The sequence below is a fragment of the Aethalodelphis obliquidens genome, unplaced genomic scaffold, assembly GCF_003676395.1.
Source record: "Aethalodelphis obliquidens isolate GAN/ISIS:26980383/991018 unplaced genomic scaffold, ASM367639v1 scaffold14, whole genome shotgun sequence".
Taxonomy (NCBI): Eukaryota; Metazoa; Chordata; class Mammalia; order Artiodactyla; family Delphinidae; genus Aethalodelphis; species Aethalodelphis obliquidens.
In genome coordinates, this window is record NW_020837958.1 from 13,493,499 (window position 1) to 13,513,799 (window position 20,301).

A 20,301-nucleotide genomic window follows, 5' to 3' on the forward strand; every position below is an offset into this window, starting at 1 on the left:
TTTCCCCTCTTGGTGTCCATAAGTTTGTTCTCTACATCTGTCTCTCAATTTCTACTCTGCAAATCGGTTCATCTGTACCATTTTCCTAGGTTCCACATATATGCATTAATATGCAATATTTGTTTTTCTCTTTCTGACTCACTTCACTCTGTATGAGAGTCTCTAGATTCATCCACATCTCTACAAATGACCCAATTTCGTTCCTTTTTATGGATGAGTAATATTCCATTGTACATATGTACCACATCTTCTTTATCCATTCATCTGTCGATGGGCATTTAGGTTGCTTCCATGACCTGGCTATTGTAAATAGTGCTGCACTGAACATTGGGGTGCATGTGTCTTTTTGAATTATGGTTTTCTCTGGGTATGTGCCCAGTAGTGGGATTGCTGGGTCATATGGTAATTCGATTTTTAGTTCTTTAAGGAACCTCCATACTGTTCTCCATAGTGGCTGTATGAATTTACATTCTCACCAACAGTGCAAGAGGGTTCCCTTTTCTCCACACCCTCTCCAGCATTTGTTGTTTGCAGATTTTCTGATGATGGCCATTCTAACTGGTGTGAGGTGATACCTCATTGTAGGATTTTTTTTTTTTTTTTTTTGCGGTAAGCGGACCTCTCACTGTTGTGGCCTCTCCTGCCGTGGAGCACAGGCTCTGGACGCACAGGCCCAGCGGCCATGGCCCACGGGCCAAGCCGCTCCGCGGCATGCGGGATCCTCCCGGACCGGGGCACGAACCCGTGTCCCCTGCAACGGCAGGCGGACTCTCAACCACTGCGCCACCAGGGAAGCCCCCTCATTCATTGTACTTTTGATTTGCATTTCTCTAATAATTAGTGATGTTGAGCAGCATTTAATGTGCTTCTTGACCATCTGTATGTCCTCTTTGGAAAAATGTCTATTTAGGTCTTCTGCCCCTTTTTTGATTGGGTTGTTTGTTTTCTGAATATTAAGCCACATGAGCTGTTTATATATTTTGGAGATTAACCCTTTGTCCGTTGATTCATTTGCAAATATTTTTTGCCATTCTGAGGGGTGTCTTTTCGTCTTGTTTGTAGTTTCCTTTGCTTTGCAAAAGCTTTTAAGTTTCATTAGGTCCCATTTGTTTATTTTTGTTTTTATTTCCATTACTCTAGGAGGTGGATCAAAAGATCTTGCTGTGATTTATGTCAAAGAGTGTTCTTCCTACGTTTTCCTCTAAGAGCTTTATAGTGTCCGGTCTTACGTTTAGGTCTCTAATCAATTTTGAGTTTATTTTTGTGTATGGTGTTAGGGAGTGTTCTCATTTCATTCTTTTACATGCAGCTGTCCAGTTTTCCCAGCAACACTTACTATTTCTTCTCCATTGTATATCCTTGCGTCCTTTGTCATAGATTGAATGACCATAGGTGCGTGGGTTTATCCCTGGGCTTTCTATCCTGTTCCACTGATTTATATTTCTGTTTTTGTGCCACTACCATATTGTCTTGATTACTGTAGCTTTGTAGTGTAGTCTGAAGTCAGGGAGTCTGATTCCTCCAGCTCTGTTTTTTTCCCTCAAGACCGCTTTGGCTACTTGGGGTCTTTTGTGTCTCCATACAAATTTTAAGATTTTTTGTTCTAGTTCTGTAAAAAATGCCATTGGTAATTTGATAGGGATTGCACTGAATCTGTAGATTGCTTTGGGTAGTATAGTCATTTTCACAATATTGATTCTTCCAATCCAAGAACATGGTATATCTATCTGTTGATATCATCTTTAATTTCTTTCAACAGTGTCTTATAGTTTTCTGAATACAGGTCTTTTGTCTCTTCAGGTAGGTTTATTCCTAGGTATTTTATTCTTTTTGTTGCAATGGTAAATGGGAATGTTTCCTTAATTTCCCTTTCAGATTTTTCATTATTAGTGTATAGGAATGCAAGAGAGTTCTGTGCATTAATTTTGTGTCCTGCAACTTTACCAAATTCATTGATTAGCTCTAGTAGTTTTCTGATGGCATCTTTAGGATTCTCTATATATAGTATCATGTCATCTGCAAACAGTGACAGTTTTACTTCTTCTTTTCCAATTTGTATTCCTTTTATTTATTTTCCTTCTCTGATTGCATGGCTAGGACTTCCAAAACTATGTTGAATAACAGTGACAGGAGTGGACGTCCTTGCCTCGTTCCTGATCTTAGAGGAAATGCTTTCAGCTGTTCACCATTGAGAATGATGGTTGCTGTGGGTTTTTTGTATATGGCCTTTAGTATGTTGAGGTAGGTTCCCTCTATGCCCACTTTCTGGAGAGTCTTTTTTTTTCCCATAAATGGGTGTTAAATTTTGTCAAAACGTTTTTCTGCATCTATTGAGATGATCATATGGTTTTCATTCTTCAATTTGTTAATATGGTGTATCACATTGATTGATTTGCATATATTGAAGAATGTTTGCATCCCTGGGATAAATCCCAATTGATCATGGTGTATGGTCCTTTTAATGTGTTGTTGGATTCTGTTTGCTAGTAGTTTGTTGAGGATTCTTGCATCTACATTCATCAGCGATACTGGCGTGTAATTTTCTTTTTTGTAGTATCTTTGGTTTTGGTATCAGGTGATGGTGGCCTCATAGAATGAGTTTGGGTGTGTTCCTTCCTCTGCAATTTTTTGGAAGAGTTTGAGAAGGATGGGTGTTAGGTCTTCTCTAAATGTTTGATAGAATTCATCTGTGAAGCCATCTGGTCCTGGACTTTTGTTTGTTGGAAGATTTTGAATCACAGTTTCAATTTCATTACTTGTGATTGGTCTGTTCATATTTTCTATTTCTTCCTGGTTCAGTCTTGGAAGGTTATACCTTTGTAAGAATTTGTCCATTTCTTCCAGGTTCTCCATTTTATTGGCACAGAGTTGCTTGTAGTAGTCTCTTAAGATGCTTTGTATTTCTGTGGTGTCTGTTGTAACTTCTCCTTTTTCATTTCTAGTTTTAATGATTTGAGTCCTCTCCCTCTTTTTCTTGATGAGTCTGGCTAATAGTTTATCAATTTTGTTTATCTTCTCAAAGAACCTGTTTTTAGTTTGATTGATCTTTGCTACTGTTTTCTTTGTTTCTATTTCATTTATTTCTGCTCTGATCTTTATGATTTCTTTCCTTCTGCTAATTTTGGGTTTTGTTTGTTCTTCTTTCTCTAGTTCCTTTAGGTGTAAGGTTAGATTGTTTATTTGAGATTTTTCTTGTTTCTTGAGGTAGGCTTATACAGCTATAAACTTCCCTCTTAGAACTTCTTTTGCTGCATCCCACAGGTTTTGTGTCATCATGTTTTCATTATCATTTGTCTCTAGGTATTTGATTTCCTCTTTGATTTCTTCAGTGATCTCTTAGTTATTTAGTAACATATTGTTTAGCCTCCACGTGTTTGTGTTTTTTACATTTTTTACCCCGTAACTGATTTCTAATCTCATATCATTGCGGTCAGAAAAGATGTTTGATACGATTTCAATTTTCTTAAATTTACTGAGGTTTGATTTGTGACCCAGGATGTGATCTATCCTGGAGAATGTTCCGTGCGCACTTGAGAAGAAAGTGTAATTTGCTGTTCTTGGATGGAATGTCCTATAAATATCAATTAAATCTATCTGGTCTATTGTGTCATTTAAAGCTTGTGTTTCTTATTAATTTTCTGTTTGGATGATCTGTCCAATGATGTAAGTGAGGTGTTAAAGTCCCCCACTATTATTGTGTTACTGTCGATTTCCTCTTTTATAGATCTTAGCAGTTGCCTTATGTATTGAGGTGCTCCTATGTTGGGTGCATATATATTTATAATTGTTATATCTTCTTCTTGGATTGATCCCTTGATCATTATGTAGTGTCCTTCCTTGTCTCTTATAACATTCTTTATTTTAAAGTTTATTTTATCTGATATAAGTATTGCTACTCCAGCTTTCTTTTGATTTCCATTTGCATGGAATATCTTTTTCCATCCCCTCACTTCCAGTCTGAAGGTGTCCCTAGGTCTGAAGTGGGTCTCTTGTAGACAGCATAAATATGGGTCTTGTTTTTGTATCCATTCAGCGAACCTCTGTCTTTTGGTTGGAGCATTTAATCCATTCATGTTTAAGGTAATTATCGATATGTATGTTCCTATGACAATTTTCTTAATTGTTTTGGGTTTATTTTGTAGGTCCTTTTCTTCTCTTATGTTTCCCACTTAGAGAAATTCCTTTAGCATTTGTTGTAGAGCTGGTTTGGTGGTGCTGAATTCTCTTAGCTTTTGCTTGTCTGTAAAGCTTTTGATTTCTCCATTGAATATGAATGAGATCCTTGCCGGGTAGAGTAATCTTGGTTCTAGGTTCTTCCCTTTCATCACTTTAAGTATATCATGCCACTCCCTTCTGGCTTGTAGAGTTTCTGCTGAGAAATCAGCTGTTAACCATATGCGAGTTCCCTTGTATTTGTTGTTTTTCCCTTGCTGCTTTCAATAATTTTTCTTTGTCTTTAATTTTTGCCAATTTGATTACTATGTGTCTCGGTGTGTTTCTCCTTGGGTTTATCCTGTATGGGACTCTCTGTGCTTCCTGGACTTGGGTGGCTATTTCCTTTCCCATGTTAGGGAAGTTTTTGACTATAATCTCTTGAAATATTTTCTCGGGTCCTATCTCTCTCTCTTCTCCTTCTGGGACCCCTATAATGAGAATGTTGTTGCATTTAATGTTGTCCCAGAAGTCTCGTAGGCTGTCTTCATTACTTTCCATTCTTTTTTCTTTATTCTGTTCCACAGCAGCGAATTCCACCATTCTGTCTTCCAGGTCATTTATCCGTTCTTCTGCCTCAGTGATTCTGCTATTGATTCCTTCTAGTGTATTTTTCATTTCAGTTATTGTACTGTTCATCTCTGTTTGTTTGTTCTTTATTTCTTCTAGGTCTTTGTTAAACATTTCTTGCATCTTCTCGATCTTTGCCTCCATTCTTTTTCTGAGGTCCTGGATCATCTTCACTATCATTATTCTGAATTCTTTTTCTGGAAGGTTGCCTATCTCCACTTCATTTAGTTGTTTTTCTGGGGTTTTATCTTGTTCCTTCATCTGGGACATAGCCCTCTGCCTTTTCACCTTGTCTCTCTTTCTGTGAATGTGGTTTTTGTTCCAGAGGCTGCAGAATTTGAGTTCTTCTTTCTTCTGCTGTCTGCCCTCTGGTGGATGAGGCTAAGAGGCTTTTGCAAGTTTCCTCCTGAACCTAATTCTCAATTTCCCCACCTGCCCACAAAAAAACACCACTGTTTCCCAATCTCAGTTATTCCACCCTTCCAGCTCAGGCCCAGCGGGGCATGTAGTCAACTCCTGCTCACCGTTCTGGACATTGCTGGATTTGGACATTGCTGATTTCCTCTTTCCTGTGTTTAAGCTCAACTTACGTTTAAAAAATCTGTCTTATAATTTTCTACCCCGAAGTGAGCAGAACCCTGACCGCATCTGTTTAGATGGTCATACTGACTAGAAGTCCTCAGGACTGGCCTTTCCAATGTGAGCCTGTAAAGGGAACTACTTAAATTGCCCACAGTTAGCTCTTGATACCAGAGCACTCCTAGGGCCTGTTCCATTTAGTGCAAGGCTACTGTCAGGGCTCAAGAAAGCACGTAAAGACCACTTCCTACAAAATAACCATGAGTGTCCTTACCTCTTGGCTTTAGGATAAGGACACTCACAGACTGATAAACTGCAGCTTGATATTCAAGATCCTTCCTATAACCTATCTTATTTCACATCTACCATGCCCTTAATGCAGCCAGAACTACCTACGGTTGCCAAAATATATGTCATGACATCTCACTTCCAAGATTTTGACAAATTGTTTACATTACTTATAATGTCCTTTTTTTTTTTTTTAAAAAAAAGCCCATGTATTATATAAGGACCAACTCAAATAGTACCTCATCTGTAAAGCCTTCTTGATGCCTGTCACATCTCCTGCTCTTGCCTTACTCTCCCCTCTGCCAATATATTTACTGATCAGCCATTTACAGTGCTGCTGGGTCTGTTCTATTGATTATTAATATGCCAGTCATAACCACAAAAGGAAACATCAAAACTCAGACATGTTCACCACTAAGGAACAGAATTAAGTTGTGCTTCCAATCAGAGGTGGTACATAGCACATCAAGGACCAGTCATTGTCATCTGGATAGCCTCATTGTGCCATACCTCCTATCCTCTATAGTGGCCCATTCCACAGTCCCAAACTCCTGCTGTGAGGCCCATTCTGTAATTTCTCTTGTTGAGTTTCCTAGCACCCCAGCCCTGCCCACCCCACCTGCAAGAACTGAGACCTTCTCTCAAACTCCCAAGCTACTAAATACTTGCAGCCTTTTTCCCAACGCCCAACATTTGTCCTCACTGCCATGAACGGCTCATCTCCTAGAATCACAGCATAACTCTGTTAGACTCTGAACTCTTACTCACTGCCTAAGTTCTCTCTATACAATTTTTTTTAACATCTTTATTGGAGTATAATTGCTTTACAACGTTGTGTTAGTTTCTGCTATATAACAAAGTGAATCAGCTATATGCATACATATATCCCCATACCCCCTGCCTCTTGCGTCTCCTTCCCACTCTCCCTATCCCACCCCTCTAGGTGGTCGCAAAGCACCGAGCTGATCTCCCTGTGCTATGCGGTTGCTTCCCACTAGCTATCTGTTTTACATTTGGTAGTGTATATATGTCAATGCTAATCTCTCACTTCGTCCCAGCTTACCCTTCCCTCTCCCCGTGTCCTCAGTTCCATTCTCTATGTCTGCGTCTTTATTCCTGTCCTCCCCCTAGGTTCATCAGAACCACTTTTTTTTTGTTTTTTAGATTCCATACATATGTGTTAGCATATGGTTTTTGTTTTTCTCTTTTTGACTTACTTCAACTCTGTATGACAGTCTCTAGGTCATCCACCTCACTACAAATAACTCAATTTTGTTTCTTTTTATGGCTGAGTAATATTCCATTGTATATATGTGCCACAACTTCTTTATCCATTCATCTGCCAATGGACACTTAAGTTGCTTCTACGTCCTAGCTATTGTAAATAGTGCTACAATGAACATTGTGGTACATGTCTCTTTTTGAACTATAGTTTTCTCAGGGTATATGCCCAGCAGTGGGGTTACTGGGTCATATGGTAGTTCTGTTTTAAGTTTTTTAAGGAACCTCCATACTGTTCTCCATAGTGGCTGTATCAATTTACATTCCCACCAACAGTGCAAGAGGGTTCCCTTTTCTCCACAACCTCTCCAGCATTTATTGTTTGTAGATTTTCTTGATGATGGCCATTCTGACTGGTGTGAGATGATACCTCACTGTAGTTTTGATTTGCATTTCTCTAATGATTAGTGATGCTGAACATCCTTTCATGTGTTTGTTGGCAATCTGTATCTTCTTTGGAGAGATGTCTATTTAGGTCTTCTGCCCATTTGGGGATTGGGTTGTTTGTTTTTTTGATATTGAGCCGTATGAGCTGCTTGTGTATTTTGGAGATTAATCCTTTGTCAGTTGCTTCGTTTGCAAATATTTTCTCCCATTCTGAGGGTTGTCTTTTCATCTTGTTTATGGTTTCCTTTACTGTGCAAAAACTTTTAATCTATACAATTTTATGAGCGCTAGCCTGGACCACTCAATACCAACATTTGCCTGGATGACCTCCCATGCCCACTGAATCACATATAGAGACCCCAGAAGTCCTTGCCAGGGCTAGTCTCTGGAATCAGTCAAATCCTCCCAGACCATTTCTCACGCTGAAGCATAATAATGGCTATGGGGAACTCATCTGGTCAATTTCTCTGTGTATCTGTCCAATGAGCCCTAATAAGGGACTGGAGATTCATCTCCCCAAAAGTTTAACATGTTGCAGAATGAGTAAAGCATAGGGAGATGGCTAAAAGAATCCATCCCACAGTCAGTACCTGGTTACTCTACAGACACATATGGCAATGACCAGAGGAAGGAAAAAGGAAAAGAAAGCAGCTGTCAGAAAAATAAAAAGTCTCCTTCTCCAGCTTCCTTCACAGTAATTTTTCCTCTGTCCTCCTTCTGCACCATGAGCGCTGTAGCATCCTTATCTCTTTGGCCTTCATATGCTTAGTCTTATTTTTTAAGCACCATACTAAGTATTAAAATCTGGCAAAATAATTATTTACAATAGCCAAGGTATGGAAACAACCTACGTGCCCATCAATGGATAAATGGATAAAGATGTGAGATATAGGGCTTCCCTGGTGGCGCAGTGGTTGAGAGTCTGCCTGCCGATGCAGGGGACATGGTTTCGTGCCCTGGTCCGGGAAGATCCCACATGCCACGGAACGGCTAGGCCCGTGAGCCATGGCTGCTGAGCCTGCGCGTCCGGAGCCTGTGCTCCGCAAAGGGAGAGGCCATAACAGTGAGAGGCCCGCGCACTGCCAAAAAAAAAAAAAAAAAAAAAAAAAAAGATGTGAGATATATGCATGTATATAATGGAATACTACTCAGTCATAAAAAAGATGAAAATCTCGCTATTTGCAACAGCATGGATGGACCTTGAGGGTATTATGCTAGATGAAATAAGTCAAAGAAAGACAAATACTGTAGAATTTCACGATATGTAGAATATAAAAAACAAAACAAAACAAAAGAAATGAACAAAGCAAACCAAACAGGAACAAACACGTAGCTACAGAGAACACAGTAGTGGTTACCAGAGCAGAAGGGCCAGGGGAAGGAGGGGAGGACAAAATGGGCAAATAAGATCAACTGTGTAGTGACAGACGGAAACTAAGTTTTTGGTGGTGAGCATGCTGTAGCATATACAGAAGTAGAAATGTAACGTTGTACACGTGAAACAGACAATGTTATAAACCAATGTTACCTCAGTAAAAAAATAAATTAAAAAAAATCTGGCAAAATGGTTGCTATAAACAATAGATTAATACAGCTTTGTAGGTAGTATTGTAGCAAGTATTTTCTTAGTAACAGCAAGATTCAAATTCACTTGGAGCTTATAAAAAGCTGAGGAAAGAATAGTTTCTCACTCCAAGTTATATCCCAAAGACTACTGACTGGACAACTTTAGAAAATATATATTAGTACAAAAGGTTCAAACATATAAAAAAGTTATAAGGAAAGTTAATGAACCAACTTTTACAACTATTACACTGTCAACTGACTCATGAATACTTATAATCTTATCCTCCCACCAGAGGTATTGTGAAGTTAAGGCCAGATGTACTATCATTTCATACATAAATATTTCAACTCATATCTCTTATAAATAAGATTTTAAAAATTATTAGCATAGTATCATTAAACCTCTAAAATGATTAATTTCTTAATCTAATTAAACATATAATTTTCAAATTCCCCAAATGTTTTATTTGCTTGAATCATCAACAAAATAAGTTCCCTACATTGGAACCGGTCTCTTAAATCTCCTTGAAGCTATAGGTTCCCCTACCTCCTTCCTTTCCCCATCTTCCCATCCCTTGACATTTATTTGTTGACGAAATTGGCCTGTAGAAATCCCCACAGTCTGGGTTATGCTGATATATTCCTCACGGTGTCATTAGATACATGCCTCTTTCCCCTATATTTCCTGGAAATTGGTAGCAAGAACTACAGGCTTGATCAATTCAGCTCATTTTCTGGCAAGACAACCTTATAGCTGGTGGTACTATCTGGTTTTCTCTCTTTCTGTGATATTAGCAACCATTGATGGTCACTGGCTATATCCCTTAATTCATTAGAGACTGCAAAATTGTGATACAGTGACATTCTATCATTCCTCCATCTTTTAAGAGTTGGGATATGCCAATAATTAGAAACTTATCATCACCAACTACTTGGTTACTCTAAGCTACAGTTCATATAGGAAAGGCAGGGAAAAATACTTGAGTCTTTCCACTTATTACCAGTTTTCAAAATAAGTTAATTTACTAGCATCCCCCAAAGCAGACCAACTATTAGTATTTTTCTTTAGTACTACTGTGAGCTTCAAATTTAAATATATTTAATGTGTTTCAATACACTGTAGATATTATTCTTACTGATCCTCAAATTGTCCCATTTTTGGCTCCTGAGTCCTTTAAGACGCCCTCAGGAGTTTTTGATAACTGTTTTCCTTTCTAAATTGACAAGATGTTCCAAGCTCATCTTGTACATTTCCTGCCCCAGACCTGGAAGTAGCTATTTTCCAAGGAGCTTTGGTTTACTTTAGTAGGAAATGACATTAGATACTAAAGTCTCATTGTTAGGGGTGCTCATTGCTAGTGGGTTTGTCATTTTTCCAGGCCCTGCCATGAAAAAGAGCTACAAAATTTACCATCACAGGATCTTTCCTTAACCTTAGCTATCTTTCATCTGTTTTTCCTTTAAACCACACTCAAAGGCTGGATTCCCAATAATATCATCTTAACCACTCATTTGCTTTAGCCCATAATTTTAAAAAACCTTAGAATAACAATACCAACATAACCACTATAATACTATTACTCTAAACAGTTTAAGATATTTTTAGAGATGTCATTGTCCTTTAATTACAATCTAGTAGCGATAGATAGTCAAGTTTGTTGACATCTGAAATAGCCCCTCCCTGCATGGTTGTTATATCAGCAACTCAATATATAATTAGGTTCTTCTGTTTCAATTGGTTTCCATTTTTAGGGATCTTTTAAAATTAAATTCTGTGTTAAAATTATGCAAAATATGTATATGGTTCCAAGTTAAGGAGACAAAACAAGATGTATTCAGAGAAGTCTAGCTTCTGCTCCTCTCTCCACCCACCACACTGTTGCCTCCATCACACTCCAAATAACCATTTTTTTGTTAAGTTTTTGTTTTATCCTTTTTTAAAAAAAATTTCCAAATATTAGTATTCCCATCCCTTTCTTCAATGAATGATACACACTATATCTATTAGTCACCACCCTGCTTTCTTCCCCTGAAAGTCACTCTACAATAGTATAAAGAGACACTCTTCATTCCTTTCTATAGTTGTGGATATAGTATATGTTATTCATCAAATTGTGTACTGACCAACAGACGGATCGTTTCTAACTTTTGCTATTACAAACACTGCTGCGATAAATAGCATCATATGTGCATCTTTTCTTATTTTTGCCTTTAGATAGGATCCTTAGAAATAGAACTGCCTGGCGAAAGGGTAAATATAAATGTAAGTTTTCTAGGTATTGACAAGTTCTCTCCCCTAGGTCTTATACCATTTTGCATTTCCTACAGCAATGTTTGAGAGTGCCTGCTTCCCCCCATTCCCTCCACAGTCTCATCAACAGAATAACTTGTCAAACTTTTTAATTTCTGTCAATATGATTGGTAAGAAATGATGTATCAGTGTAGTATTACTCTGCATATTTATTAGTACAAATATTAAATAGCTTTTCATATGTTAGAGGCAATTTGCAGTTCTTTTTCTGCAAACCATCTGTTCTTATATCTTGCCCATTTTCTTGCTGAGTTGATAGTTTTCTTATTCTCTATTTTTTAGAAATACTAACCCTTTGTGATTAAAAACTGCAAATACCCTTCTCCAATTTGTCATCTTTTTTACTTTATTTATTATGTTTTCAGCTATAATAAAGTTATTATTTTTACCATAAAATTTATCTATATTTCCCTTATTGCATCTGGATTTTGAGTTGTAGTTAGGGTGTTTATCCACTTCCAGGTTCAGAGGAATTCACCAGCCTTTTTCCTAGTACTTGTCTGGTTTCATTTTTGTATATTAAGTGACTGATTCACTTGTAATTTATCATTGGGATAGTACAAAGACTAAATCTAATATCGTCTTCCTTCATTATTTAAACACTAAATATTCATGTCTATTTCCTCATTTTCCATTCAGTTCTGTTAGTCTGTCTTTTTAAGCACCAATACCACAGTTTTTATTATAAAGGCTTAATAACATGTTTCAATATCTAGTAGGTCTACAGCTCTCCTCTGCTGCTCTTCTTTAATGAGAGTTTTTCTTATTATTCTTACTTATCTATTCTTTCCAATGAAATTTATAATCAGCTTGCCTAGCTACAGGAAGCAGACACAAAGAATCATTATAAAGTCACAAATTAACTTTAGGGGATTGACAAATTTATGATGTTGAAACTAAAAGCTAAGAATAAGAACTAAAACTTGGAAAAAAGCATTAAAATAGTTTACCATTCTCTGCTTGTGAAGAGATACAGGCTGAACCCAGAAAACCTTTGCTACATTACCATGAGAAATTTTTATTTAAACAATTAAGATTAATAAGCAAAGGAACCAATCATTTCATGTATATCATGTATTGTGTAAACCACCTGATTAGGAAAACACCAGAATGATCAAATAACACAGGTATTAGAAATGCATTGCTCACCTTCCTTTTTCAGCCATTTCACAATGTTCCCTTCTTCCATTGTAGGAGACAGTGATGGCATTAGTATCGTAATAGGATCAGCTGAAATTGAAAAAAGGAAAGATTAAACACAAAAAATAATGCACCTCATGAGGCAGCAACAACAAGTTCAAGTAAATTAATATCTAATTCAATTTGAGAAAAAAAATATTCCACAGTCTGAAAGACACCCAACTGGTCAAACTAAGTGTTCAGTAATCTTTTCTGGAATATTTTCAACTCCTTTTTCATAGTTCCCCAAGCCCTCTATGCATATTTTCAAGCCAGGTGCTTACAAGATTAAAAAAAAGAAAAGCTGATTTATGTTTCATCTTCTTCTCCTTCCCCTTTTGTTGCTGAAAAAAAAATTTACAAGTAGAATGACCAAAGGAAAAGACAAAAAAACCCAAAACACCTTAAGAAGCAGGAAACATCTCGAATAAACAACCTAACCTTGCACCTCAAGCAATTAGAGAAAGAAGAACAAATAAACCCGAAAGCTAGCAGAAGGAAAGAAATCATAAAAATCAGATCAGAAATAAATGAAAAAGAAATGAAGGAAACAATAGCAAAGATCAATAAAACTAAAAGCTGGTTCTTTGAGAAGATAAACAAAATAGATAAACCACTAGCCAGACTCATCAAGAAAAAAAGGGAGAAGACTCAAATCAATAGAATTAGAAATGAAAAAGGAGAGGTAACAACTGACACTGCAGAAATAAAAGAGATCATGAGAGATTACTACAAGCAACTCTATGCCAATAAAATGGACAATCTGGAAGAAATGGACAAATTCTTAGAAATGCACAACCTGCCAAGACTGAATCAGGAAGAAATAGAAAATATGAACAGACCAATCACAAGCACTGAAATTGAAACTGTGATTAAAAATCTTCCAACAAAGAAAAGCCCAGGACCAGATGGCTTCACAGGCGAATTCTATCAAACATTTAGAGAAGAGCTAACACCTATCCTTCTCAAACTCTTCCAAAATATAGCAGAGGGAGGAACACTCCCAAACTCCTTCTACGAGGCCACCATCACCTTGATACCAAAACCAGACAAGGATGTCACAAAGAAAGAAAACTACAGGCCAATATCACTGATGAACATAGATGCAAAAATCCTTAACAAAATACTAGCAAATAGAATCCAACAGCACATTAAAAGGATCATGCACCATGATCAAGTGGGGTTTATTCCAGGAATGCAAGGATTCTTCAATATACGCAAATCTATCAATGTGATACACCATATTAACAAACTGAAGGAGAAAAACCATATGATCATCTCAATAGATGCAGAGAAAGCTTTTGACAAAATTCAACACCCATTTATGATAAAAACCCTGCAGAAAGTAGGCATAGAGGGAACTTTCCTCAACATAATAAAGGCCATATATGACAAGCCCACAGCAAACATCATCCTCAATGGCGAAAAACTGAAAGCATTTCCACTAAGATCAGGAACAAGACAAGGTTGCCCACTCTCACCACTCTTATTCAACATAGTTTTGGAAGTTTTAGCCACAGCAATCAGAGAAGAAAAGGAAATAAAAGGAATCCAAATCGGAAAAGAAGAAGTAAAGCTGTCACTGTTTGCAGATGACATGATCCTATACATAGAGAACCCTAAAGATGCTACCAGAAAACTATTAGAGCTAATCAATGAATTTGGTAAAGTGGCAGGATACAAAATTAATGCACAGAAATCTCTGGCATTCCTATATACTAATGATGAAAAATCTGAAAGTGAAATCAAGAAAACACTCCCATTTACCATTGCAACAAAAAGAATAAAATATCTAGGAATAAACCTACCTAAGGAGACAAAAGATCTGTATGCAGAAAATTATAAGACACTGATGAAAGAAATTAAAAATGATACAAATAGATGGAGAGATATACCATGTTCTTGGATTGGAAGAATCAACATTGTGAAAATGACTCTACTACCGAAAGCAATCTATAGATTCAATGCAATCCCTATCAAACTACCACTGGCATTTTTCACAGAACTAGAACAAAAAATTTTGCAATTTGTATGGAAACACAAAAGACCCCGAATAGCCAAAGCAATCTTGAGAACGAAAGAAGGAACTGGAGGAACCAGGCTCCCAGACTTCAGACTATACTACAAAGCTACAGTTATCAAAACGGTATGGTACTGGCACAAAAACAGAAAGATAGATCAATGGAACAGGATAGAAAGCCCAGAGATAAACCCACGCACATATGGTCACCTTATCTTTGACAAAGGAGGCAGAAATGTACCGTGGAGAAAGGACAGCCTATTCAATAAGTGGTGCTGGGAAAACTGGACAGCTACATGTAAAAGTATGAAGTTAGATCACTCCCTAACACCATACACAAAAATAAGCTCAAAATGGATTAAAGACCTAAATGTAAGGCCAGAAACTATCAAACTCTTAGAGGAAAACATAGGCAGAACACTCTATGACATAAATCACAGCAAGATTCTTTCTGACCCACCTCCTAGAGTAATGGAAATAAAAACAAGAGTAAACAAATGGGACCTAATGAAACTTAAAAGCTTTTGCGCAGCAAAGGAAACCATAAAGAAGACCAAAAGACAACCCTCAGAATGGGAGAAAATATTTGCAAATGAAGCAACTGACAAAGGATTGATCTCCAAAATTTATAAGCAGCTCATGCAGCTTAATAACAAAAAAACAAACAACCCAATCCAAAAATGGGCAGAAGACCTAAATAGACATTTCTCCAAAGAAGATATACAGACTGCCAACAAACACATAAGAGAATGCTCAACATCACTAATCATGAGAGAAATGCAAATCAAAACTACAATGAGATATCATCTCACACCAGTCAGAATGGCTATCATCAAAAAATCTAGAAACAATAAATGCTGGAGAGGGTGTGGAGAAAAGGGAACCCTCTTACACTGTTGGTGGGAATGTAAATTGATACAGCCACTGTGGAGAACAGTATGGAGGTTCCTTAAAAAGCTACAAATAGAACTACCATATGACCCAGCAATCCCACTACTGGGCATATACCCTGAGAAAACCATAATTCAAAAAGAGTCATGTACCAAAATGTTCATTGCAGCTCTATTTACAATAGCCCAGAGATGGAAACAACCTAAGTGTCCATCATCGGATGAATGGATAAAGAAGATGTGGCACATATATACAATGGAATATTACTCAGCCATAAAAAGAGACGAAATTGAGCTATTTGTAATGAGGTGGATAGACCTAGAGTCTGTCATACAGAGTGAAGTAAGTCAGAAAGAGAGAGACAAATACCGTATGCTAACACATATATATGGAATTAAAAAAAAAAATGTCATGAAAAACCTAGGGGTGAAACAGGAATAAAGACACAGACTTACTAGAGAATGGACTTGAGGCTATGGGGAGGGGGAAGTGTAAATGGTGACAAAGCGATAAAGAGGCATGGACATATATACACTACCAAACGTAAGGTAGATAGCTAGTGGGAAGCAGCCGCATAGCACAGGGAGATCAGCTCGGTGCTTTGTGACCGCCTGGAGAGGTGGGATAGGGAGGGTGTGAGGGAGGGAGACGCAAGCGGGAAGAGATATGGGAATATATGTATATATATAACTGATTCATTTTGTTGTGAAGCTGAAACTAACATACCATTGTAAAGCAATTATACTCCAATAAAGATGTTAAAAAAAAAAAAAAAAACCAAAAAAACTAGAGTTCTGATAACCTACAACAGAAGAATTATTAGACTTACAACAGAATAATCAAGATTAAACTTTAGAAACTGGTTGTGTTTTTACTTTAATCTAATATTACACTATTCAGAAATCAAAGGTTCTTGCTAAGTGTGAAAAGCAGAGGTTTGCTTTGTTAAGAATGATACGGTAAGTGAACTTAAGTAGTTAAATTAATCTCAGATTGTGTTTCATACCACAGTTCAGCTAGGGATCCAAAAAGATAGACTCAAACCAGGGTGACCTCTCAATAAAGCATAGCCACTTTTTCCTTAGATATCAAAAAAGGAGACATGCTATATATTTGGCCAGATGTGCTTCCCGATAATTCCACTGTCCAGGACCATACTTAAAGAGCGCACAGCTGTTAGATTACAATTTACATAAAGTTTATACTAATAAAATAGTTCAGAGTGCTCCAGTTCTTATTTAGCAGTAGCCATAGTAACAAATTACATTGCCTGAAATCTTCCACAAAACCTATTCTCTCCTCAGATTATTCAACTCTCTGACCCAAAAAAGCAAAATACACCACATCTGACATAATTCAAATGTGGAAAAGGGTAGAATAGGGCTTTTTCCCCCCATTGATGTTTTAGGGTTAAAAATAAGGGAATTGATATCAAAAAAACAAACAACCCAATCAAAAAATGGGCAGAAGACTTAAATAGACATTTCTCCAAAGAAGATATACAGATTGCCAACAAACACATGAAAGGATGCTGAACATCACTAATCATTAGAGAAATGCAAATCAAAACCCGGTGAGGTATCACCTCACACTGGTCAGAATGGCCATCATCAAAATATCTACAAACAATAAATATTGGAGGGGGTATGGAGAAAAGGGAACCCTCTTGCACTGTTGGTGGGAATGTAAATTGATGCAGCCACTATGGAGAACAGTATGGAGGTTTCTTAAAAAACTAAAAATAGAACTGCCATATGACCCAGCAATCCCACTACTGGGCATATATCCTGAGAAAACCATAGTTCAAAAAGAGACATGTACCACAATGTTCAATGCAGCACTATTTACAAATAGCCAGGACATGGAAGCAACCTAAGTGTCCATCGACAGATGAATGGATAAAGAAGATGTGGCACATATATACAATGGGATACTACTCAGCCATAAAAAGAAACAAAATTGAGTTATTTGTAGTGAGGTGGATGGACCTAGAGACTGTCATACAGAGTGAAGTAAGTCAGAAAGAGAAAAACAAAAACCGTATGCTAACATGTATATGGAATCTAAAAAAAAAAAGGTTCTGATGAACCTAGGGGCAGGACAGGAATAAAGACGCAGACGTAGAGAATGGACTTGAGGACATGGGGGTGGGGGGCAGGGTAAGCTGGGAGGAAGTGAGACAGCAGCATTGACATATATATAAAATAGATAGCTTGTAGGAAACAGCCCCATAACACAGGGAGATCAGCTCGGTGCTTTGTGACCACCTAGAAGGGTGGGATAGGGAGAGTGGGAGGGAGGCTCAAGAGGGAGGAGATATGGGGATATATGTATACATACAGCTGATTCACTTTGTTATATAGCAGAAACTAACACAACTGTAAAGCAATTATACTCCAATAAAGATGTGCTAAAAAAAAATAAGGGGGGCTTCCCTGGTGGCGCAGTGGTTGAGAGTCTGCCTGCTAATGCAGGGGACACGGGTTCAAGCCCTGGTCTGGGAGGATTCCACATGCCGTGGAGCAACTAGGCCCGTGAGCCACAACTACTGAGCCTGCGCGTCTGGAGCCTGTGCTCCGCAACAAGAGAGGCCGCGATAGTGAGAGGCCCACGCACCACGATGAAGAGTGGCCCCTGCTTGCCACAACTAGAGAAAGCCCTCACACAGAAACGAAGACCCAATACAGCAAAAATAAAAAAATAAATTAATTAATAAACCCCTACCCCCAACATCTTCTTAAAAAAAATAATAATAAGGGAATTGAATGCTAATGTTAAATGTAGTTAAATATTTCCTTTGGGGAACTAAACTAATGTTACTGTAATTTCAAATGGAGAGTTCCTATGGCTTCATGGTAAAGAAGTACCATTTCTGAAGCATTTGGAAGGAAGCTTTTATCCTCCCGTCACTGTTCATTCACTCCCCTCTAAAGGACTGGGAAAAGGATCCAGGCAAATACAACTGCCTCAGCCTTTTCCTCATTTTAAGACCTGTCTGCCTATAGGGAACCTGTATTTTCCTTTCAGTTCTTCTATGCACTAGGCCTAAATGGACCTGCCTTTCAAAGGCAGATAGTAAGCCCACCTCTCTCTATTCCTGCCATCAGGGCCCAGTGGGTGCTGGGAAGCAATTCAGGATGTGTGTTTGCTTTGTATACACAAACTGTCTCTCTCAAACAAAAGCCCAAAGTCTAAACAGGGGTTGTGCTGAGGAGTCCAACTGTAGAAGGCCACAGATTTAAGTCACATTTTCCAATACAACAAAACCATCAACATTAAAACTGTTACTCTGATCTCCATCTGTCTGGTTTTTGCCTTCTCAATTGGTACCAATCTACAAGGGTAGAAATGTAGAATCATCACTCTCAATACCCCAACAATGATAGAGCCTGAACCAAATTCTAAGTCAACACACCCATTTCATCAATGAGAAAACTACAATCCACTGATTCAGGGATTTGAATTCTGCCTAGCTCTCAAGGCTGTCCTCTCCTACACTGTACTGCTGCTCATCGTTAACTGATTATCCTTACCAATATGGATTATCACCTAATTAATCATTGGTTATTTATAGCCTATTCATCCAGAAATTCAAACAGAACCAGACATATCAAATCCATGTGAGCATTCTTCACGTGTCCAATCAAGCAGCCTAACAATCCCTCTCTATCAAAAAGTTCAAGCCTGGCGTTACGAGATGCAATATTTCAAAATCATACACACAGTAAATTTATACATCAAATAGAGTTCCACTACAAAGAAGCAAAATAAATGAACTTCTATGATTCTATGTCCAGATTCCAATTTATGACAAATATCAACTCAGTTCTCTCAAAACAAAGTCTCTCTTCAATATTTTTATACCTTGATTCTAGTTGCCATGATACAATTAATGTTTATTTTATGATTCTCTCACCTACGAGACCTTCACATTTTTCCTGACATTAAGTACTTCATTATGAAACTTTTTGCGTTTTATGAATTACCACATCAAGAATCTTAAAATTTTTCATATTTTAAAAATAAAAAGAACAGAATCACTCCTCATACAGCCACCCTTCATAGATGAGTTGAAACTGCTTCTCTGAATGACAATAAAATATAAAAATTCTGTAATAGATCATTATCCTTACTCCGAAATGAAGGTGACAAAAACCAAAGAAAGACATTTTGGACGTTTCCATTATTCAGTACTATCTCTGGATTGCTTATACTGACTTATATGCAGAGCACAATGTGCAATGTATTTTCTGCTAAACCTAACTAACCTATCCTCAGATGCTCACGCTAGAAAATGATTTTTAAAAGGAAGCATTAATTTACTAATAATAATGCATATTTCATTCTAGTATATCCTCTTTCAACCTGAACATTATATACATCTTTTCCAAATATATTTTTTCCAGTGGGAAAGTAATTATATAATCATAATATCAGTTTTGAATGACAGGGCTGCCTATAACTAATATCTGGCCTTTATGGCTGCCATCAATTCTACTGAAGATAGTGTGGGCTTTTCTAGACTCCTTGGAATTTTAACCTACACATAATGTTGTTTAATTTCATTAGGAATTATACGGAGCTTCCCTTCTCATTCCAATAAGCAGTACATTCTACCTTTTTCCTGTCAAACTGAGGAGGCCTTGAAATGGGCACCAATTACAGTTCCTACTCATAACTGGACAAACTATAGTAAGAATAAAGGAAATGCAGTTTTTTACTCCACTGGTCATACAGGTTATTTCAATTAGTACTCAAAAAATACCCCAAATTTTGTTAGACTTTAACCCTTTTGTAGTCATTTTAGAATTCTATTTCTTTTCATCAAGCTAACAAAGTATACCTAACGGCTTATAAAGTCTGCCCTTCTATAGCAGTTAAAAAACATATTTAAAAACTTTTAAGGTAACTACCGTAATGTACGTTGTTCCAGTTTATATTTAAATATACTGATTTTAACAGCAGAGTCTCACAAATCCGTCACAACTGTCTTAATCTCTTTTTTTATTGCCTCAAT

The 20,301-nt window shown here is 37.4% G+C and overlaps 1 protein-coding gene across 2 annotated transcripts in view; it reads right to left on the reverse strand.

Moving 5' to 3' along the window:
* Positions 1-20,301, reverse strand: part of PDHX (pyruvate dehydrogenase complex component X) — an 80,134-nt gene that overhangs the window by 51,949 nt on the left and 7,884 nt on the right. For both annotated transcript variants that reach the window (XR_003434479.1, XM_027115031.1), the window contains exon 2: positions 12,344-12,424. Coding sequence is in view for 1 of the 2 variants with exons in the window: in XM_027115031.1 (XP_026970832.1) it covers positions 12,344-12,424 (81 nt within the window). In the remaining variant the exon portion in view is untranslated. The remainder of the gene's footprint in view (positions 1-12,343; positions 12,425-20,301) is intronic.